Source organism: Pelophylax lessonae, assembly GCF_965119305.1.
Source record: "Pelophylax lessonae genome assembly, chromosome: 7".
In the NCBI taxonomy this organism is placed as follows: domain Eukaryota; kingdom Metazoa; phylum Chordata; class Amphibia; order Anura; family Ranidae; genus Pelophylax; species Pelophylax lessonae.
In genome coordinates this window covers 280,881,203-280,903,188 of record NC_138774.1, presented here as the reverse complement: position 1 = coordinate 280,903,188, position 21,986 = coordinate 280,881,203, and the positions used below count along the sequence as shown (strand labels likewise).

The 21,986-nt window shown below is 46.6% G+C and overlaps 1 protein-coding gene across 1 annotated transcript in view; it reads left to right on the top strand.

Moving 5' to 3' along the window:
* LOC309560671 (adrenodoxin-like) overlaps window positions 1-21,715 on the top strand; it is a 46,567-nt gene extending 24,852 nt beyond the window's left edge. Inside the window, exons 2-4 of the mRNA XM_082264295.1 lie at window positions 5,713-5,840; window positions 9,450-9,579; window positions 21,045-21,715. Coding sequence (XP_082120421.1) covers window positions 5,713-5,840; window positions 9,450-9,579; window positions 21,045-21,162 — 376 coding nt within the window. The 3' untranslated portion in view covers window positions 21,163-21,715. The remainder of the gene's footprint in view (window positions 1-5,712; window positions 5,841-9,449; window positions 9,580-21,044) is intronic.
* The last annotated feature ends 271 nt before the right edge of the window (window positions 21,716-21,986 follow it).

The following is a 21,986-nucleotide window of genomic DNA, read 5'->3' as shown; positions in this document are numbered from 1 at the left end:
ACTGATGGCCTATAAAAAGGTGTGTCATTACCAAGGTGTGACAAATAGAAAATGCAAAGTGAGGGACCAGTTTAGGTTGCCTCTGTGGATGCGTTTTCACTATTTTCAGTTGCGCCATGCTCTTAGGACGCAGTTTCGGGAACCCCCTCTCCTCCAGCCTGATCCCATTGAAAAGCTTCTGGCCCTGGGGGATCTGCAGAAACCTCTGTCCTCCTTGTATGATTCCCTTTTGGGAACGGAGTCTCCTAGAGTTGAGCGACTTTGGACTATGTGGCAATCGGATCTACCCTTCCTGGAGCGGGAGGATTGGGAGGAGTGCTTGGAGTCGGGTCCCAAACTGGTGATTCCGTCCCGGGATAAATTGATTCAAGTCAAATTCCTTCACAGAGTGTATTATACCCAGGTGAGGCTGCACCGCATATATCCTGAGCGGGATCCTACGTGTCCTCGCTGCCATGCCCACCCAGGTTCTTATATTCATATGTTCTGGGAATGCCCGGTGATAGCTACTGGAGGGAGGTCTTTGATGTTAATAATTAGTTGGGACTTGCTCTCCAGGTCTCCCCTGCGTTGGCACTACTGGGTATTCATGATGATGACCAACGCTCGCATCACTCCAAGCTGTTGCTTTCATACCTTCTTTACTATGCTAAGAAAGATATACTTCTTAGATGGTCCTCCGCCTCTCCTCCGGCTGTGTCGTCCTGGCTCAAGCTGGTAGACGCAGACCTGCCTATGTACAAATTGACCTATATGAATAGGGGTTGTTCTTGGAAATATGATAGTGTGGGCGCCCTGGACTGCTGAATAGGCCGAGTGACCTGTATTCTCTCTACCTCAGTCTTTCTGCTCCCCCCCCCCTCTTCTTCTCATGACTTTCTCACCTGTTTTTCCTCCTCTGCCCCCCCCCCCCCGTTCCTTCCCTCTTTCTCTTTTTCTAAAGCTGGTGGTACGGGATTACTTGGTGCACACATGTTTATTTGCGCTGTGTCAGGCTATGGTATAATGCTCACTTTGTTGTATTGTCCTTAACCCTCACGATGTGTTGATTACTGGATATTGTTTTCTTGTATTATGTTTTGCTCAATAAAGCACTCCTTGTTTGTAAAAAAAAAAAGAAAATGCAAAGTGCTCTCTCAAGACCTTTGCAACCTTATTGTTGCAAAACATACTGATGCCATTGGTTAAAAGGATAGGAAGGATTTCTAAACTTCTGAATATTCCAGTGAGCACTGTTGGGGCCATAATTTGGAAGTAGAAAGAACATGATTTTACCATAAACAGGCAGGTGCTCCTCGCAATAATTCTGACAGAGGAGTGAACATAATTATCAGAAGAGTTGTCCAAGAACCAAGGACTACTTGTGGAGAGCTTCTGAAAGACCTGGAAATAGCATGTACAATTGTTTCAAAGAAAACAATAAGTAATGCACTTCCCGTCATGGCCTGTATGCAAGCTCACCACCCAAGACTCCACTGCTGAAGAAAAAGCAGGTTGAAGCTTGCGTAAAGTTTGCTGCACAACATTTAGACAAGCCTGTGAAATACTGGGAGAATATAGTCTGGTCAGATGAGACCAAAACTGAACACTTTGGAGGCCATAATACACACCATTTATGGAGGTCAAATGGCACATCACCCCAAAAACACCCCCATACCAACAGTGAAGTTTGGACGTGGATACGTCATGGTGTGGGGCTGCGTTTCAGCATACGGTACTGCCAAACTTCATCATTGAAGGAAGGATGAATGAAAAATGGACCAAGACATTCTTCCAGGATGATGAAGATGAAACAAGGGTGAACATTTCAGCAAGACAATGAAGCCAACTGAGAGTTTTCTTGGCTTTGTGTTTGGGATCAAAGAAAGAAATCAAAGCTGCTAGAATGGCCCAGCCAATTACCTGACTTGAATCCAATAGAAAATCTATGGAAAGAACTAAATATCAGAGTTCATAGAGGCCCATGGATCCTTCAAGATTTGAAGACTGTGTGGAAGAATGGGCCAAAATCACGCCTGAGCAACGCATGCGACTCGTTTCTCCATACAGGAGGAGTCTTCAAGCTGTCATTACCAACAGAGGATTTTGTGCCAAGTATTAAATACATTTCAATTAGCGTATTCAATACTTTGTCCAGTGTCATTCCATTATATTAGACATTTCTGAACCGATTTCTTTTAGTTTCTTTGTATGTATGGATTGCCCGGGCTGTTACCGACGTGGTGAAAATGTCATGTCAATAACACTGAGCCGGTTCACACTACCGCGACGAGAAAGTCGCCCCATGAAGGAGCGACTTTTTAGCGTGACTTTGAAGAGACTTGTGCACTACTTTGAAGATACTTAGAGGAAGTAAACCCTATTCTGACACTTTTACCTATAGGTAAGCCTATAAGTCTTACCTATAGGTACTGTAAATATCTCCTAAACATATTTTACCTTTCATACAGCCAGTGACATCACTGGCGCATGCGCTCTGAAGGAACGGCCGTTGGTGCCGTTCCTTCAGAGTCCCGTGACAATCGGCTCCCGCACGCGGGAGTGACGTCACCGCGGCTCCGGCCAATCAGATGGCCGGATGCCGCGATCCTGGAAGACGGGCGACTGGACATGTCACCCGTCATAGAGGTAAGCGGACTGCACGGCGGGGGCTCGTACTAAGGTAAGTATTACATAATGAGCTAGTATGCGATGCATACTAGCTCATTATGTGTTTCTCTTTCAGGTCGAACAAAAAAAGTGTGTATGGGTTTACAACCTCTTTAAATGATAGGCGACTTTGTGGGGAATGCCTGGCTAATCTTTTTCTTCTTCCTGGAAAGTCCGATAAGTCGCTTGAAAATAGATAAGGGTTACGACTTAGAGGCGGCTCCCATTGAAGTCTATGTGCACAAGTCGGATAGAGGTCGCCTTGATGTAGTACCAGGAACCTTTTCTGAAGTCGGAGCGACTTCAGTAGTGCATATTAAGACGGCTCTCATTCATTTACATTGAATTTGTGATGACAAGAGACTTGGGGCGACTTGAGGGCACACAAGTCGTGTCCCAAGTCGGAGTAGTGGGAACCGGCTCTAAGAAACGTATTTACCTAGAAAAATGGTGACCTGTTCAGTACTTATTTTACCCGCTGTATATACAGTGTGGAAAATTATTTTTTACAGATTTTGTAAGTTTGCCTACTTACAAAGAAATGAAGGGTATATAATTTTTATCATAGGTTTATTTTAAACGATAGAGACAGAATATCAACCAAAAATCCAGAAAAATACATGATACAAATGTTATTAAGTTGCAGTTCAGTGAGTAAAATAGTTATTTGATCCCAAAGCAAAACATGACTTCGTACTTGGTGGAAAAACCCTTGTTGGCAAGCACATTGGTAAGACGTTTCTTGTAGTTGGTGACCAGGTTTGCACACTTTGATCAACACTTCTTTACAGATCTCTAAATATTTAAGGGTTTGTGGCTGTCTCTTGGCAACTTGAAGTTGCAGCTCCCTGCGTAACTTTTCTATGGGATTAAGGTCTGGGGAATGGCTAGGTCACACCATGACTTTAATGTGCTTCTTGAGCCACTCCTTTGTTGCCTTGGCGGTACGTTTTGGGTCATTAACATGCTAGAAAACCCATCTTCAGTGTTCTGGCTGAGGGAAAAAGGTTCTCATCCAATATTTTACAATACATGGCCCCGTCTATATTGGAGTGTTTGGAGGAAGAAAAATTCTGACTATGACCCTAAGAACATCATCCCTACAGTCAAGCATGGAGGTGGAAACACGATGCTTTGGGACTTTTTCTCTGCTAAAGGTACATGCCGACTTTGCCCCACTGAAGGGCCAATGGATGGGACCATGTATTGTAAAATATTTTATTTTCCCTCCTATATACACACTATATTACCAAAAGTATTGGGACTCCTGCCTTTACACACACAAACTTTAATGACATCCCAGACTTAATCTGTAGGGTTCAATATTGAGTTGGCCCACCCTCTTCAGCTATAACTGTCAGGGCTTACCTTTGTTGGAGTCTAACGCAGAGATGTACGCTCACTCTTGCAGATATCCACAGTTCAAGGTGACCAAGTAAGAAAGCCATCTGGGTTGTGAATCTGTGCATGGGATCTTTGCAGGAAAGGTGCTCCAATAAGCAGGACAGGCAGGAATACAATGGAAGGGAAGTCCAAGAATAACAGTCACTGGATGACATGAGTCCGGATAAGGATCAGGAGATGGGAGGAAGATAAGGTTGCAGGATCAACACAGAGCGAAGGTACAGACAGAAGCCGGAGTCAGTCTGGAACACATGAACAACCAGGAACAATGATCAATGAACTGACACTGCTCTCAGGGAGAGGCAGTGGTTTATACTTTGCTTAAATTAGCAATTAGCTTCAGGTGGACAATGAGAGACAGGAGTATACACAGGTAAAGTCCAGCCCCCTAGTGCTGCAGGCAATGTCAGATAAACAAGACTGGATCCATATGAGCTGAAGTGTGGCTCAGAGGTAGGATAACAGGACACAACATCAAGGTACGCAGGTTCAAATCCCCGACTAGGTACTTAGCGGCAGCCACGCTTGACCGCCTGAAAGCCACGGCAAGAACCGGGACAATAACAGCTTCAACTCTTCTGGGAAGGCTGTCCACGAGGTTTAGCAGTGTGTCTATGGGAATTTTTGACTATTCTACTGGAAGCGCATTTGTGAGGTCAGGCACTGATGTTGGAGAGAAGGCCTGGCTTGCAGTCTCTGCTTTAATTCATCCCATAAGTGTTCAGTCAGGTTCCTCCACCCCAAACTCACTCATCCATGGCTTTTTGCACTGGTCCAAATCATTTGGAGGGGGGGATTATGGTGTGGGGTTGTTTTCAGGGGTTGGGCTTGGCCCCTTAGTTCCAGTGAAGGGAACTCTTAAGGCATCAGCATACCAAGACATTTTGGACAATTTCATGCACCCAACTTTGTGGGAACAGTTTGGGGATGGCTCCTTCCTGTTCCAACATGACTGCGCACCAGTGCACAAAGCAAGGTCCATAAAGACATGGATGAGCGAGTTTGGGGTAGAGGAGCTTGACTGGCCTGCACAGAATCCTGACCTCCATCCGATAGAGAACACCTTTGGGATGAATTAGAGCGGAGACTGTGAGCCAGGCCTTCTCATCCAAAATCAGTGCCTGACCTCACAAATGCGCTTCTGGAAGAATGGTCAAACATTCCCATAGACACACTCCTAAACCTTGTAGACAGCCTTCCCAGAAGAGTTCAAGCTGTTATAGCTGTAAAGGGTGGGCCAACCCAATATTGAACCCTACGGACTAAGACTGGGATGCCATTAAAGTTCATGTGCGTGCAAAGGCAGGCGTCTCAATACTTTTGATAATATAGTGTATATAAACTAGGGAAAATAGATATTTTACAATACATGGTCCCATCCATTGGCCCCTCAATGCGGGAAACCTTTAGCACCTTTAGCAGAGAAACACTCCCAAAGCATCATGTTTCCACCTCCGTGCTTGAGTGTAGGGTTGGTGTAGGGATGGTGTTCTTAGGGTCACAGTCAGGCAGGCGCCCCAATACTTTTGACAATACTGTGTATAATGATCAGTATATATCTTTAGCAATCAGTAGATCTATGGTTGTTCATGTTTATAATCCAGAAATTCTGTTAAATGAATGACTAGTCTGGAACTGTTTTCTATGTTTGACCTGTAGATCCACAGATGAGAATTTAACAGTGAATTTCATAAATCGCAATGGAGAAACTCTGACAGCGAGCGTGAAGGAAGGGGAGAGTCTATTAGAAGTGGTTATCCGTCACCATTTGAACATTGAGGGATTTGGTAAGGCACAGAAATATTCTTTATGGTGTATGTAGAGGACTGTGTAGAGCATGATGTTTTTATTACTATCTGTGTTCCTGCCTGGAGATTTGCCTTCTCTATTATTCCTGATGACTATTGTTATCGAGAACGTGAAGGGAAATCTAAAACTTTTAGAGCTGATTTGGTGGCAGTTCAGCTGAACAATGAAAACACCAAACTCAAATCTGAACATCGCTATAGTCCAGTGGTCTCCAAGCTGCTGCACGAGGGCCAGATGGGCTCCTTTTGTCACAAGTTAGCCTGTAGTTTTGCTTGTATGTTCTTACCTCCTTGCTGCAGTCCTTCAAACTTGCTTTCTTTCACATGTGGTGTTTGGCTTCTCTGTTCTCCTAAGGGCGTCGCCTGCTCTACTCTGGGTTATATCCTTTTCCTGTCTATTACTTCCTGGGTCGGCTTTGTCTGTTCTCCTATGGGCGTCGCCTGCTCCACCCTGGCTTATATCCTTTTCCTGTCTATTACTTCCTGGGTCACCTCCCTGTTTGCTTCCCTATATATACACATGCTCAGTGCAAAACTCCTTGCTTGAGCAACTTCGTTGTTCCTTGAGCTCCCATCTATATATCCCTAGGCTATTATATCTGATTCCTGTGTACTGACCCGGCTTAGTTTCTCTGTCTGTTCGTTTGCTGCCTGTCCTGACCTCGGCTTTTCCCTTGGATATCCTTAAAGTCTGCTGCTTACTCTGCACACGCCAGTGGTCTCCACATCTTCAGCTGGGCCTACCTAGGGGTAGCAACCTGGTTCCAGCCTGCTGCAAGTCCATCCCCACCATCAGCTCCGCGCCCTGGGGAATCCTGAGCTGGGGATCTATAAGGGCTCACTACCATAGACCCGCTGACACCTTTGCTTGCTGTTTTCTGGCCCTTGGGGCACTATTTCATCCACTGATACCAACAATGGGGCATAGTTTACCCCACACTGACACCAATAATGGGGACACAAGTCCTCCCCCATAACACCAGCAATTTGGCTCACTGACACCAATGTTGGGGGCACACTCTTCCCAATGACACCAATGGTGGGGGCACACTCTTCCCAATGACACCAATGGTGGGGGCACACTCCTCCCGCTGACACCAATGATGGCGGCACACTCCTCCCACCGACACCAATGATGGGACACAATTTATCCCACTGATACCAATGATGGGGCACTATTCCTACCACTGACACCAATGATGGGGCACAATTTCTCCCACTAATACCAGTGATGGGGCACAATTTCTCCCAATGACACTAACAATTGGGCCCAATGACACCCATGATGGTGCACATTTCCTTCCACTAATACCAACGATGGGACACAATTCCTCCCACTGACATCCACACCTTCTCTACTCCCAAATGGCAACAGTCTGGGCCCTTAAAGTCTAAAGGACAGTAACTGGACCCCCTGGATAAGTTTGGAGAACCCTGCTATAGAAAAAAGTGTCAGATTTTGGGTGGGAGGTACATAACCCATTAGAATCTGAACCCTATTGAAGTCAATGGTGCCTAAATTTAGATGGGCTGTGCATGCTGCACCCCTGCCACTAAATGACAGCTTCCAGGTTGAGGGATTAATGCGGGGAATCCTGGGTGAGGTCGCTGATCAATGACCTTCCTTGGATTCCCAACAGTAAATTTAAATGACCAAACCTGGGAATTTGTCATTTTTTTTACACCGCACTCGAATCCGAACCCTATTGAAGTCAAGTAGTGTCAGAATTCAGGTTACTTGTTGCACTCCCTCAACTAAATGGCAGATTCCAGGCTATGGAAAATACTGCTGGGAATCCCAGGTGATGTCTTTGCCCTAATGTGGTCAGTGACTTTACCTGGGGTTCCCGACAGTAAATTTAAACAACCAAAGCCGGGAATTTGCCATTTATCACTGAGAGTGCAACATGTACATATTGGCAGGCAATGAGTCATCGTAATAGACTTCCCTTAAATGCTGGTAAGGATTTACTTCTGGATACATTATTAAACTTGATTAGATTTTTAATTTGGTGTGTTCATTTTCATTAACATGCCCCTGTACTCATTCTCCTGGGAGAGTAAATATCACATTCCCCCTATTATAAAGGGGACATCCAGGTCCCACCATAGGGCCCTCATTTTACTACATCCACCACACCCTCTTTTGGGGCACATGGAGGTGGGGAAGAGGCCCTTGTCCCTCAACATTAGGACATAAGTGCTTTGCAAGGGGGAAGGGTGGGCGGCCTTTGTGAACATTGGGAATTCATTCACTTTGGAATAGTAATCAAGACAGTAGGGCAACAAATGGGTAATAACAATATGGAGGCAACAAATGGGCAATTATGATATGTGGGCAACAAATGGGCACTTACAATATGCGGGCAACAAATTGGCAATTACAATATGCTGGAAAAAAATTGGCAATTACAATATGCAGGCAACAAATTGGTAATTATAATAATTTAGTAAGTGCCTGCCTCTGCTGCATTGGTGTGCTACTTTAAGCTAACAGCCTTGCATAGCCTTGTACAGCTATCTTCACCCATCAATGCCTATGGCAGTGCCGGCTGGTACATATGGGGTGCAGCCCCCCTATCCATGCGTCCGGCCCCCTAATCTACATGTGGGGTGCTGGACACATGGACTTCAGTGGGGCTTTTTTTTTTTTGCCATGTGATTAGAGCCAGAGGCTCTAATAGGCTAAAAAAAAGGGTGGGCTCGGGGCGCAGAGCACTAACCCCCCCCCCCCCCCCGAGCCCACCCAGTTGTGTGACAATAGCAAATGAAGATTCGCTATTGTCAGATGGATCCTCCTCCTGGCCTATCAGGAAGCGGGTTCTAAGACCCGTTTTCTGATTGGCCGAAAGGAGAAGCCATGTCATAGGGCATGGAGGAGGGAGGGAGGAGACGCAGAAGATGGGGAAGAAGCCGCCGCCGTTCGCCTGCTGCAGATGGATGAGTGAGCTGGGCGGGAGGGGGGATCCTGTACTGTACTGTCATGCTATGCTGTGGGTCCTGTACTGTAATGCTGTGTGTACTGTGTGCAGCCTGGTGTGGTCCAGGGGGGTGTTTCCCCCCCCGGCCCATGGAGCACCAGCCGCCACTGGCCTATGGGTGACTATATAGAGCTGCAGAAAAAAGTACAATGGGGTATCAAAAAAAATTCATCTGGTAACCGGTAGCCCAGCAGCTTTTGAACAAATAGTTGGCTTGCAGAAAAAGGCCTATTGGACATGGTGGCACTTGTAGCTTCACTACAACTATGAAGTCCTAGGTCGGTTATCTAGAACAGAGGTCTCCAAACTGTGGCTATTTTCTTTCCTTTATCCAGACCTTGGGACACTTTTTTTCTCCAACTGACACCAAAGATGGAGCACTATTCCTCCCACTGACACCATCGATGGAGCATTATTCCTCCCACCAAAACCAATGATGGGGCATTGTTAACTCCCAATGACCACAGTCAGTGCCTAAAGGAACGTAAACGTGCCCTTTGTTTAGAAAGTTTGGAGACCCCTGCTCTAGAACACGCAATGTATTATTTTATTGTATTTAATTAACTACATAATAAATAGTGATGTTTCCCCCTCTGTTCAAAAAAAGGTGCCTGCGAAGGGACTCTCGCCTGTTCTACTTGTCACTTGATATTCGACCAGAAGCATTTTGACCAGTTGGGTCCCATATCAGATGAGGAGATGGACATGTTGGATTTAGCTTTTGGACTGACAGACAGGTAATTATCTGCATCACTTCCAATATTTTCCTTTTCAGAGCCTTAATTGAAGGCAACCTCCACTATGAAGACAATGCACAGTGCAGACGTAGGCCTAGCTTTTATTACATCTTGGTGGGTCATGTGTTAAAATCCCACCAGATTTATAATTTTAAGTTTTAGTCATAAAATAAAACAAATATTAGCCAGACAGAAAAAAATTGTGAGCATTGTAATGTCCCTTTAAATTGGGGGTCTTTAAAGTGTCAGATTATATTAATAGTCAGTGGAGTAGAGCCCTTTACATTGTTGGTCATTGGAGAAGAACCGCCCTATATTGGTGATCAGTAAAGAAGGGTCCACTTTTTGGTGGTCAGTGGAAACATGCCTCCATTACATTGTGGGTCAGTCTTTAAAGTGCCAGATTGCATTTTATAGTCAGTTAAGGAGAGCCCCTTTTCATTGGTTATCAACGGAGAAGAGTCCTCTTGGTGGTCAGTGAAGAAAGATCCCTCTTAAACTAGTGGTCAGATCAGGCAGTGCAAGTGCCTTCTTTATATGTGTGCTCAATGGAGCAGGATTCCCCTACATTTATGGTCAGTGAAGAACCCCCCTAAACTGGTGGTCATGGATGAAGGGCCCACTTACCTCGGTGGTCATTAGAAAAGTGCCCCCTTACATTGGGAGTGGTCAGTGGTAAGGTGCCTTCTTCATTGGTAGTCATTGGAAAACGTCCTTACATTGGTGGTAAGTATGAAGTGACTCCTTTATTGGTGGTCAGCAGAGACATGATCCCTTACATTGGTGGTCAGCGGAGAAGAATCCCCTAAGATGGTGGTCAGTGAGGAAGGATCCCCACTACATTGATAGTCAGTAAAGAAGGATCCCTTTTACACTGGTGGTCGGTGCAGAAGTGCCCTCTTACATGTGGATATTGGAAGGTGGGTCGTCCTACCTTTATGGTCAGTGAAAAAGAATACCCCCATACTGGTGGTCATTAGTGACGGGCCCCCTTACATTTGTGGCCAATAGAAAAACTAGCCCCTTACATGGCGGAAAGGGGGGGGTCAAATGTGAAGTTCCTTCTACACTGGTGGTCATTGAAAAAAGGGAGGAGAAGGGTACTCTTATCTTGGTGGCTGGTTGAGAAGTGTGCTTATACATTGGTAATCAGTGAAGTACCCCCTTACATTGGTTGTCAGTGGAGAAGTGCCCCCTTACATTGGAGGCCAATGATGAAGTACCCACTTACATTAGTGGTCAGTTAAGAAGTGCTCATCTTACATTGGTGGTCAGTGGGGAAGGACCTCATTATAATGTTAGTCAGTGAAGAAGTGCCCCCTTACATTGGTGGTTAGATAAAAAAAGGCCCCCTTACATTGGTGGTCAGTGGGAAGAATGTTACTTACATTGATGGCCTGTGGGAAGAATGCTCCTTACATTGGTGATCTGTGGGAAGAATGTTCCTTACGTTGGTGGTCAGTGGAAAGAATGCTCCTTACATTGGTGGTCAGTGGGAAGAATGTTACTTACATTGATGGCCTGTGGGAAGAATGCCCCTTACATTGGTGATCTGTGGGAAGAATGTTCCTTACGTTGGTGGTCAGTGGAAAGAATGCTCCTTACATTGGTGGTCAGTGGGAAGAATGTTACTTACATTGGCGGTCAGTGGGAAGAATGCCCCTTACATTGATGGCCTGTGGGAAGAATGCCCCTTACATTGATGGCCTGTGGGAAGAATGCCCCTGTCACGTACCTGGAGATGGAGCCTGACGTGGAGAGGAAGGCGATCTCTTACACCTCCGGCCTAGTACCCCTGATAATGCAAACAGGAGACACAGAAGCCTGGAGTGGCACAAGTGCCTAGAAGTTCAGATGGTGAAGGCTGCAGATGAGGTCCGTGCGTACTTGGATGCAGACTGGATCGTGATGCAGACAGCAGGTACTTGGCAGACTGACTGGTCACAGGCAGCAGATGCTTAGCAGGCTGGCAGATCACAGGCAGCAGAGTAGTCAGGTTCAGGCAGGAGTTGGCAACGGCAGACAGGCAGACAGCAGGATAAAGCGGAGACGTTGTCGAAGAGCAAGCCAGGGTCGGTTCAGGCAGAGTTCAATCGTGGTCAGATGGATCAGGACAGCAACAGAGTAAACACCAGGAACAGGAAGCAGGAAGCTGTAGACCATAAGGCAAGGTCCTAGTGCAGCAGAGGTGTTTATATAGGCCATTTGGCGCCACTTAGTGGCAGGTGTGGAAAGTGAACAGGAATCCAAAGTCCATAGGTTTGGCTAAATAGGCTTTCTCCGTTGGTTAACAAACACTCTCCGTCTGCACATAACTATGTGCCTGGGCTTACTTCTTCTTCCCTGACAGCCCCTTACATTGGTGATCAGTAGGAAGAATGTTCCTTACATTGATGGTCAGTGGGAAGAATGCCCCTTACGGTGGTGATCTGTGGGAAGAATGCTCCTTACATTGGTGGTCAGTAGGAAGAATGTTCCTTACATTGGTGGTCAGTGGAAAGAATGCTCCTTACATTGGTGGTCAGTGGGAAGAATGCTCCTTACATTGGTGGTCATTGGGAAGAATGTTACTTACATTGATGGCCTGTGGGAAGAATGCCCCTTACATTGGTGATCAGTAGGAAGAATGTTCCTTACATTGATGGTCAGTGGGAAGAATGCCCCTTACGTTGGTGATCTGTGGGAAGAATGTTCCTTACATTGGTGGTCAGTGGAAAGAATGTCCCTTACGTTGGCGGTCAGTGGGAAGAATGTCCCTTACGTTGGCGGCCAGTGGGAAGAATGTCCCTTACATTGGCGGCCAGTGGGAAGAATGTCCCTTACATTGGTGATCAGTGGGAAGAATGTCCCTTACATTGGCGGTCAGTGGGAAGAATGTCCCTTACATTGGCGGCCAGTGGGAAGAATGTCCCTTACATTGGCGGCCAGTGGGAAGAATGTCCCTTACATTGGCGGCCAGTGGGAAGAATGTCCCTTACATTGGCGGCCAGTGGGAAGAATGTCCCTTACATTGGCGGTCAGTGGGAAGAATGTCCCTTACATTGGCGGTCAGTGGGAAGAATGTCCCTTACATTGGCGGTCAGTGGGAAGAATGTCCCTTACATTGGCGGCCAGTGGGAAGAATGTCCCTTACATTGGCTGTCAGTGGGAAGAATGCTCCTTACATTGGTGGTCAGTGGGAAGAATGCTCCTTACATTGGTGGTCAGTGGGAAGAATGCTCCTTACATTGGTGGTCAGTGGGAAGAATGCCCCTTACATTGGTGGTCAGTGGGAAGAATGTCCCTTACATTGGAGGTCAGTGGGAAGAAGGAGGAGGACACACCCAAAGAGCTCTCTCAGAGAACCAGCCCTTTTCAAGCCTGGGCCTTGCTTGCTAGCTTGGCCCAGGAACAATGCCTGATCCTGGGGGAGGCCCTGGGAGGGATCCCCCTGATGACACGGGGCCTAATGAGGAGGAGGTGGAGGACCTGTCTGTGGGTCCAGGCCCTGGTGAGAATGCGGATGTCTTCAGCCAGAAGATTATCAATCGTTTTAGGGCGATTGGGAGAGCGGAAGAAAAACTTAAAGTTTTGAAGGCTGAACACAAATCCTTCAAAACCAAGTATTTCCAGGCCTGGAGTAAAAATCGCACAGCCATGAAGCCTGAGTTACAGGAATTGGAAGAAAGGGTAAAGGAACAAACTTTATTATTGGAAAGGCTGAAAGACAGAAGTGGAGCATTTAAAGAAAAATTTGACAATGAGAGGCGATTTACCAGCCAAGCATCAGCAAGTTCTGTGGATCAGCAGCCTCAGTTAATGGATGACCAGGCTCCATCTGCCTCTGCACCTCTCCCCCCATGCCAGAACTGGGAATCACCAGCGGCAACCAGCCAGGGGGTTGAGAGTGGACATGGATCCCTGACATTCATCCAGCAGATGGAGTCACCCCTGAAAGCAGACAGGTTTGTATTTTCTGATGATCCATCAGAAATCCCTGAGGATGGGCAGAGGAGATTCAAGTCAGCAAAGCCAGTAATGGTGGAGAAATCCCAGTACACCATGCTGCCATCCAACATGTCTGCCCCATCTGCTGTAGTGGATGGTGTCCCAGGTGAGAAAGAGCTCTGCATACAGCTACCTATTGGAGTTACCGCTGTGGAGAAACCGACAGACATGCAAGCCCCGGACCATCAGACGAATGTGGATGGACCTGCATTAAACACCCCAGGCATGGATTTTGCTGGTCTGGCTGAGACCAGTAGTCCCACGGCAAGCAAAATGGTTGCCAGCTCCAAAGAGCCTGCTTCATGTTCACCTGAGCCTCCCAGTCTTCCAGTGCTGATTGCTGATGGGGGAGGGGATCAACATAGTTCTGGAAGTGGAATGGAAGTAGCAATGGAAATATCCTGCAATGCTTTACCTGCTGCTGTGTTAAAACAGAATGCTATTTCCACAGCTGAAAACCCTGTCCTAGTAGAAGAGAAGATGACAGCTGGAGTTCTTACCAATGCAGCAGCAACTATGGATTCTGCTGTGAAGACAACAGCAATAATAAGTATCCCAGCAAGTATAAAAAATGACAATGTTAAAGCAATGAATGTGGTGGGTGGTGGTGAAGGGGTTAGTAATGCTGGGAAAAATAAAAATGACATTTCTCCTCCTGCTCAGCAGAGGAAAGATTCGATTGCACAGATCAATCCCGAATCTGTGCAATCGTTATCTGCTAAGTGTGTGTCAGATAATTTAAAAAAAACTGATGGATTTTCTGCTGGGAGGAATGTTGGAAGCTATGCTTCAGCTTTGGGGAGTCACACCAGGGTGGGTGGTGGGAATTCTGTTATTAGTCAAAATTCAGGGAGGTTTGGTGGGTATAGGAGGAGGAATGTGGTACAGTTGAGGTGGGTGGGGGATGGAACTCCACCTGTAAGGGGGAGGGTGGCTGAGTTGATTTTGGAAATGGGGTTTAAAGCTTGTGATATTTTTGCTTTAATTTGCCCGGTGGGGAGTTATGAATTCGATTTGTCGTTTGTAAAACCTGAAAGTTTGGATCTCTTCTGGGAGAGATTTAGGAGGTGCAAGGGCCTTCAGCAGTGGAGTGGTTTGGTGCCAAAAGTGATTTCAAGGCAGCCTCTGATAAAATCAGTGACCATTTTGGTGCGTAACGAATCCATACCAGAGGCTGATTTATTAGTATGGCTACGCCGATATGGTGAGGTCCTCACTCCACTGCGGAAGGTCCTTGATGAGCATGGGATATGGACAGGGGCCTGGACAGTGTCGCTAAAATTGGGGGTGCTGGGCGATGTAGTTCAGCACCTTCCCTGCTCAGCCTTTCTGGGTAGGGATAGGCTGACCATTTTCTACCAAGGTCAGCCTAAGGTATGTAATAAGTGTGGTGATAAAGGCCACTTTGCATCGTCCTGCACCCACAAGAAGTGCTCACTGTGCCAGGATTTAGGCCATTTGGCCAGAGAATGCACCCAGATTCGGTGCAATTTGTGCCAGCAGCTGGGTCATCCATATAGCCAGTGCCCAGAGGCACTGCATAACTTGCCAGGATTGGAGACTGAGCTGCAGAGGCTTGATAAAGAAGATGAAGCAGCTGAAGTTGGAGAGGAAATTGTTGTTGCCCCTCCTGTGTCTGTTGTGTCAGATTCTGTTTCCCCTAGTGATGTGGTCCCTGAGTCTGTCCCTCCTGTTGTTCCTACATCTACTGTGCGTAGATCCTCCAGACTAGCGGAAGCTGCTGGGGGGGCGGGTATAGTGGATCTTCCCCCTCGGCCTACTCCACCTCCAGTCCCTGTCTCTCGACACCGCAAACGCGGCCAAGAGGGTGCAGGGGTGCTGGATGGTGGTGGGGTCGATGGGGTTGAGGGAGGGGTGTCCATGTCCCATGTCTCACCCTCTGTTGTGGAGGATTCGGATGATGAGGGGTGGGAGAGGACAAAGAGGAAGAAAAAGAAGAAGAGGAAGACCAGTAAAGCGGTCACTTCTTCCTTACAGTTAGAGCCAGGAGGGGTTCCTCTTGGCAACACATTTTCGGTTTTATCAGGGGAGGAGTTAGTATCCGATTTATCTACTTTATCATCTATGGATGAGGGGGAGTCACATAGTGTAAAGAGAGCTGTTTCGGGTGATGAGAGTGTGGTGGAGGTTAAGAAACGACTACCCCAATCATCCTGATGGCAGTGCCCGCTCTGATAAAGGTGGCGACCATTAATGTCGCCAGCGTGAAATCTGCAAGAGCTCGTGATATTGCCTTATTTTTGCTCAGTGAGTTTGATGCTGAGATTTTATTTTTGCAAGAGACCTGGCTCAATACTTTGGCCGATGTCCATCTAGCAAAAAGGGAGTGGAGATGCGGTCCCTCCTTTTGGTCTCTTGCGGCTGAGCCTTGCAGCGGAGTTGCGGTTCTTTTTAAAACCGATATGGTAACGTGCCGGCGGATAATTGAGGTAGAAATGGGGAGATGCATGGTCTTAGACGTCTCTGTTAGGGGGCAGGACCTGCGCCTGATCAATATCTATGGACCGCAGTCAAAATGGGACAGGAAATGCCTCTTCACAAAGATCAAGCCCTTCCTTTTTACATCCCAGCAGGTTGTCTTTGGAGGTGACTTTAACACCATAATTAGGCCTGAAGACAGGAGGGTCTCCATAGACAGGCTGGGTTATGATAGCGTTTTTCTTAGAGATATGGTTAGACAAGCAGGCCTGGTAGATGTGCACATTAAGCACTGCCCTGGCAGCACGGGATTCACGTTTCAGAGAGGGAATAGTCAGAGTAGGATAGATAGGTTTTTTTTAAAGGAGAACTCTGCTTTCTCGGCTCCTGAGTTGAGGGCGGTGGAGTTCTCTGACCACTGTATGCTGTCTGTGACTCTGAATGCCTCGGACACTCCACCCAGGGGAAGGGGTACCTGGAAACTGAATTCGGCTCTCCTGGAAGATGTAGAGGTAAGACAATCCTTTGAGGATTTTTTTCAGGCACAGGTTTCTATTCTGGACTTTTGCAGCAGTAAGTCAGAGTGGTGGGAGCTTGTGAAACAAAGGGCGATTGGACTTTTCAAGGCCATAAGTAAGAAGAAGCAGCTTGGTATGTATATTGCCTACCAGCATTTGCGGAGGAAGCTTGATCGTCTTGTCTCGTATGGAGGAGATCCAGGGGAGATCTCGGAGGTAAAGCTTCTTCTTAGGAAGTGTCAATACGACCGGCATGCCTCCTTGGTTCTGGAGAGAGATTATGGGAAATATCACTCGCCTGATCCTTACCAGAACTGTAAGCAAGGCATAGCAGTTAAGACGGTCATAGGTCTGAGGGATAGTACGGGTTCCCTGGTGAAGTCCAGATCAGGGATCCTGGAGATCTTCAGGTCATATTACGCAGACCTTCTGGGAAGAAAGGACCTTAGTCGGGACAGGATGGAAAGCTTTCTGGATTCTACTCCAGGATTGGGAAATGATACATTGCCTTTGATGGATTTGACAGAACCAATTTCAGCGGATGAGGTAGTTCGTGCTATAGAGAAGCTGGCTACCAAAAAGTCGCCTGGGCCAGATGGGTTGACAGCTGAATTTTACAAGTGTTTTAAGTCCATTCTGGCTCCCTTTTTAACGGAGGTTTATAACAGCTGTTTAGATGAGGGTTCTCTCCCTCCCTCCATGAGGCAATCCGCTGTGATTCTTCTGTCAAAAGGTAAAGACCCCTCAATAATTGAGAACTGGCGCCCCATCAGTCTTCTCAATGTTGATAGAAAGATCTTGGCGAAGATTCTTTTTTGGCGCTTGTCGTCAGTAGCAGGCGATTTGTTGTCCAATCATCAGCACTGCTCGGTCCAGGGCAGAAGTACCTTTTCAGCAATTTTAGCTGTCCGGGAGGCTTTGGAGCGATGCAGGGCTGCTGGATGGAGAAAGTACTTGCTGGCATTGGATCAGGCGAAGGCTTTTGATCGAGTCAATCATGAGTACCTGTATTTGCTACTTGGTAGATACGGCCTGCAGGGGAGGTTTATTGATTGGCTGAAAACATTATATAAAGGGGCTGAGAGCTTCCCACTTGTTAATGGTTGGGTTGGACGGCCTTTTGAGGTTGGCTCTGGGGTGCGCCAGGGGTGTCCTTTGAGCCCCCTGCTATATGTATTCGCAATCGATCCCTTCATAAGAAGGTTAGAGAGTGGATCGTTGTGTGGGGTGCCTTTGGGCATTGCTGGTGTGCCGCCTTTGAAGGTCGTGGCCTATGCCGATGATGTGTCTGTTATTATCTCTGGGATGGAGGAGGCGCAGGAGGTGGTCTCTGTGATAGAGCAGTACACTGAGGCTTCTGGCTCTAAAATCAATCATGAAAAGAGTGAAGTTTTCTGGATGGGTGAGGAGGGTGAAAGCTTCGAACTTCCGGATGCCTTCCCAGAGCCCCAGCAGGAAATTAAAGTGTTGGGCATCAAATTTGGTCCTGGTGACTATGGTCATCGAAATTGGGAAAGCAGGTTGTTGAATGCCAATGCCAAGGTGGCAAGCTGGAAGAAATGGAAACTTTCCTTGAGGGAAAGGGTTGACTTGATTAAAACTTACCTGATCCCAATCTTTTTATATGTCAGCTTTGTCTGTATCTTGCCGGAATCTCTCTATGCAAGGGTGTACAGCTGCTTTTTCCAACTGTTATGGGGAAATAGGCTGAACCTGATCAAACGCAATGTAACTTACCTGTCCAGGCGGGAGGGTGGTCTAGGAATGGTCAACCCTATAGTTTTCTTTTCTCTGCTTTTTTTAAAGTATAATCTTGGTAATATGTTAGCAGAGACCCCGCCGGGATGGGTGGGTATTTTTCAATCTTGGTTTAGGCCTTTTCTGCGATGCTGGGAAGATGGCGGGCCAGTGAAAAGTCTGAGAGTCCGACATGGCAAGCTTCCGGCTTATGTTGCCCCGTGTCTGAAAATACTTAGGCAGTGGCAGGTGACAGTGGGGGATATCAAGTCCCTCCCCAGAAAGCTTCTGGAGAAGAGGATTTTGGGCTCTGCTTTCAGTGTGTCGCTGACCTTAAGGGATTGCCCAGGCCCCGTAATGAGGGAGGGGTTGCGTTTAATTAACTTAGGAAGAATCCCTTTGAAGTTTAGGGATCAAGCCTGGCTCGCTTTCCATGGAAGGCTCTATGTGAGAGGGAACCTGAAGCATCGCCCTGTGGATGATCGGGATTGTCCTAGAGCGGAGTGTGTTGGTAAAGTGGAGTCTATGGACCACTTTTTGCTCCAGTGTCCCTTTAACATAGAGGTGTATAAAAGGGTGGGGAGGGCTCTAGGCATCCCCTTTCTCTATCGCATGAGTTATGCGGAGTGGGTGTACGGGGCATTCCCGACTCTCTGGGATTTTGATTTGGATACACTTTTTCTAGTTAGTATAGTTGTCCGTTACTTCACGTGGAATGCACGGTGCCAGATTACCCTGCGGAAGAAAGTCCTCCCTGTCGAGGTGGTGGTGTACGATATTCTGGGTGAGGTTGGGAAGATTCGGGGTCTTGAGAAGGGCAGGGAGCCTCGAGCGGTCTGGATAAGGGCGTGGAGGAATATCAGACCTGCTTTTGGTGAACTGTCCATCTCTGGGTGAAAAGCTTTTTTCCTATGCTATTTCTTTCACGCCCTTAGCTTTTGTTAGTTAATATCTTCATTTTTGAAGAAGGGCTGCATGCATAATGGGAGTGGTTTTTGTTTCTTGACCTCGCAGGTTTGATGTCTGGTGTGGTGGTGTGAGTCTTATTAAGATTATTTTTCCCGGTAATGATGTGTTTCATGATGTGAGTTTTGTTTTTGCTGTAAAGCCATTCTTTATTTGAGAGCAGAACTTGCTATGTATTTTTTTTCCCTTTTCATGTAAATATGTATATATTTATTTATGTATATTGATTTTATGATTATTGATTGCAAGACTTTTAATAAACAAAAATTGGGAAGAATGTCCCTTACGTTGGCGGCCAGTGGGATGAATGTTCCTTACATTGGTGATCAGTGGGAAGAATGTTCCTTACGTTGGTGGTCAGTGGAAAGAATGCTCCTTACATTGGTGGTCAGTGGGAAGAATGCTCCTTACATTGGTGGTCAGTGGGAAGAATGCTCCTTACATTGGCGGTCAGTGGGAAGAATGTTACTTACATTGATGGCCTGTGGGAAGAATGCCCCTTACATTGATGGCCTGTGGGAAGAATGCTCCTTACATTGGTGATCAGTAGGAAGAATGTTCCTTACATTGATGGTCAGTGGGAAAAATGTCCCTTACATTGGTGATCTGTGGGAAGAATGCTCCTTACATTGGTGGTCAGTGGGAAAAATGTTCCTTACATTGGTGGTCAGTGGAAAGAATGCTCCTTACATTGGTGGTCAGTGGGAAGAATGCTCCTTACATTGGTGGTCAGTGGGGAGAATGCTCCTTACATTGGTGGTCATTGGGAAGAATGTTTCTTACATTGATGGCCTGTGGGAAGAATGCCCCTTACATTGGTGATCAGTAGGAAGAATGTTCCTTACATTGATGGTCAGTGGGAAGAATGCCCCTTACGTTGGTGATCTGTGGGAAGAATGTTCCTTACATTGGTGGTCAGTGGAAAGAATGTCCCTTACGTTGGCGGTCAGTGGGAAGAATGTCCCTTACGTTGGCGGCCAGTGGGAAGAATGTCCCTTACATTGGCGGCCAGTGGGAAGAATGTCCCTTACATTGGCGATCAGTAGGAAGAATGTCCCTTACATTGGCGGTCAGTGGGAAGAATGTCCCTTACATTGGCGGTCAGTGGGAAGAATGTCCCTTACATTGGCGGTCAGTGGGAAGAATGTCCCTTACATTGGCGGCCAGTGGGAAGAATGCTCCTTACATTGGTGGTCAGTGGGAAGAATGCTCCTTACATTGGTGGTCAGTGGGAAGAATGCCCCTTACATTGGCGGTCAGTGGGAAGAATGTCCCTTACATTGGAGGTCAGTGGGAAGAATGTCCCTTACGTTGGCGGCCAGTGGGATGAATGTCCCTTACGTTGGCGGCCAGTGGGAAGAATGTCCCTTACGTTGGCGGCCAGTGGGATGAATGTTCCTTACATTGGTGATCAGTGGGAAGAATGCTCCTTACATTGGTGATCAGTAGGAAGAATGTTCCTTACATTGGTGATCAGTGGGAAGAATGCTCCTTACATTGGTGGTCAGTGGGAAGAATACTCCTTATATTGGTGGTCAGTGGGAAGAATGCTCCTTACATTGGTGCTCAGTGGGAAGAATGCTCCTTACATTGGTGATCAGTGGGAAGAATGCTCCTTACATTGGTGGTCAGTGGGAAGAATGTTCCTTACATAATGGTCAGTGGGAAGAATGTTCCTTACAAAATGGTCAGTGGGAAGAATGTTCCTTACAAAATGGTCAGTGGGAAGAATGTTCCTTTCATTAGTGGTCAAATGTATAAAAAAAAACAATATATTTTCCCTAAAGTTAATTCTGTGTCGTGTGCTGTACTTTACAGGTCTCGTCTTGGCTGCCAGATCTGTATGACAAAAGCCATTGATGGGCTGACGGTGCGTGTGCCTAGAGACGTGGCTGATGCAAGAGGAGAGGCGGTGGGACAGCAGAGCAAACAATGATGTGACCCATCTCCTGTTATATTATAGTGAATGTAGCAATATTTTATAATATAAACCAGTCATGTGGACGTATTTTAAATACTTAAGACAAACTGAATATCTCAAATGATACATGGAAAGCCTTCACCCGGTCAGAACAAAAGCTTCGATGAGATACAAGACCAGGACTCAAACTGAATATTCTCGGTGATCTTTTATTTGAGATTCACCTGATTACATCTTCTTCTTTTTTTTTTTTTTTTTCTTTACATTTTGCAGTAGTTTGCCTGGATTTATTATAAAGTGTTAAATATAAAGCATGGCAACTGTAAATGTATTACTGCTATGTTACCTTTTGTTCTTAAAGCGGACGTAGCCTACTTTTTCATATTAAATGCATCATAAGTAATATGTAAGTGTACATTTCCCAGTATTTAATACTGCTCATTGAGACCACAGTAGCCGCCCTTGACAATGATCTGTTTTCCTTCACATAAGGAGGGCACTATGTTTGTTCAGGCATCATCCAGGGTCACCATCTAATTCCTGGACTGAAATATATAAACTAAACTTACTGGTTTCTGTTTTTGATTCGTTGTACACTTTCTGAAAATAAAATATTGTTATATACAGGGACAGGAAGGGGTGATGCACGCTACAGGAAGGGGTGATGCACGCTACAGGAAGGAGGGATGCACGCTACAGGAAGTGGGGATGCACGCTACAGGAAGTGGGGGTGCACGCTACAGGAAGGGGGGATGCACGCTACAGGATGGGCGGATTCACGCTACAGGATGGGGGGGATGCACGCTACAGTAAGGGGGACTGCACGCTACAGAATGGGG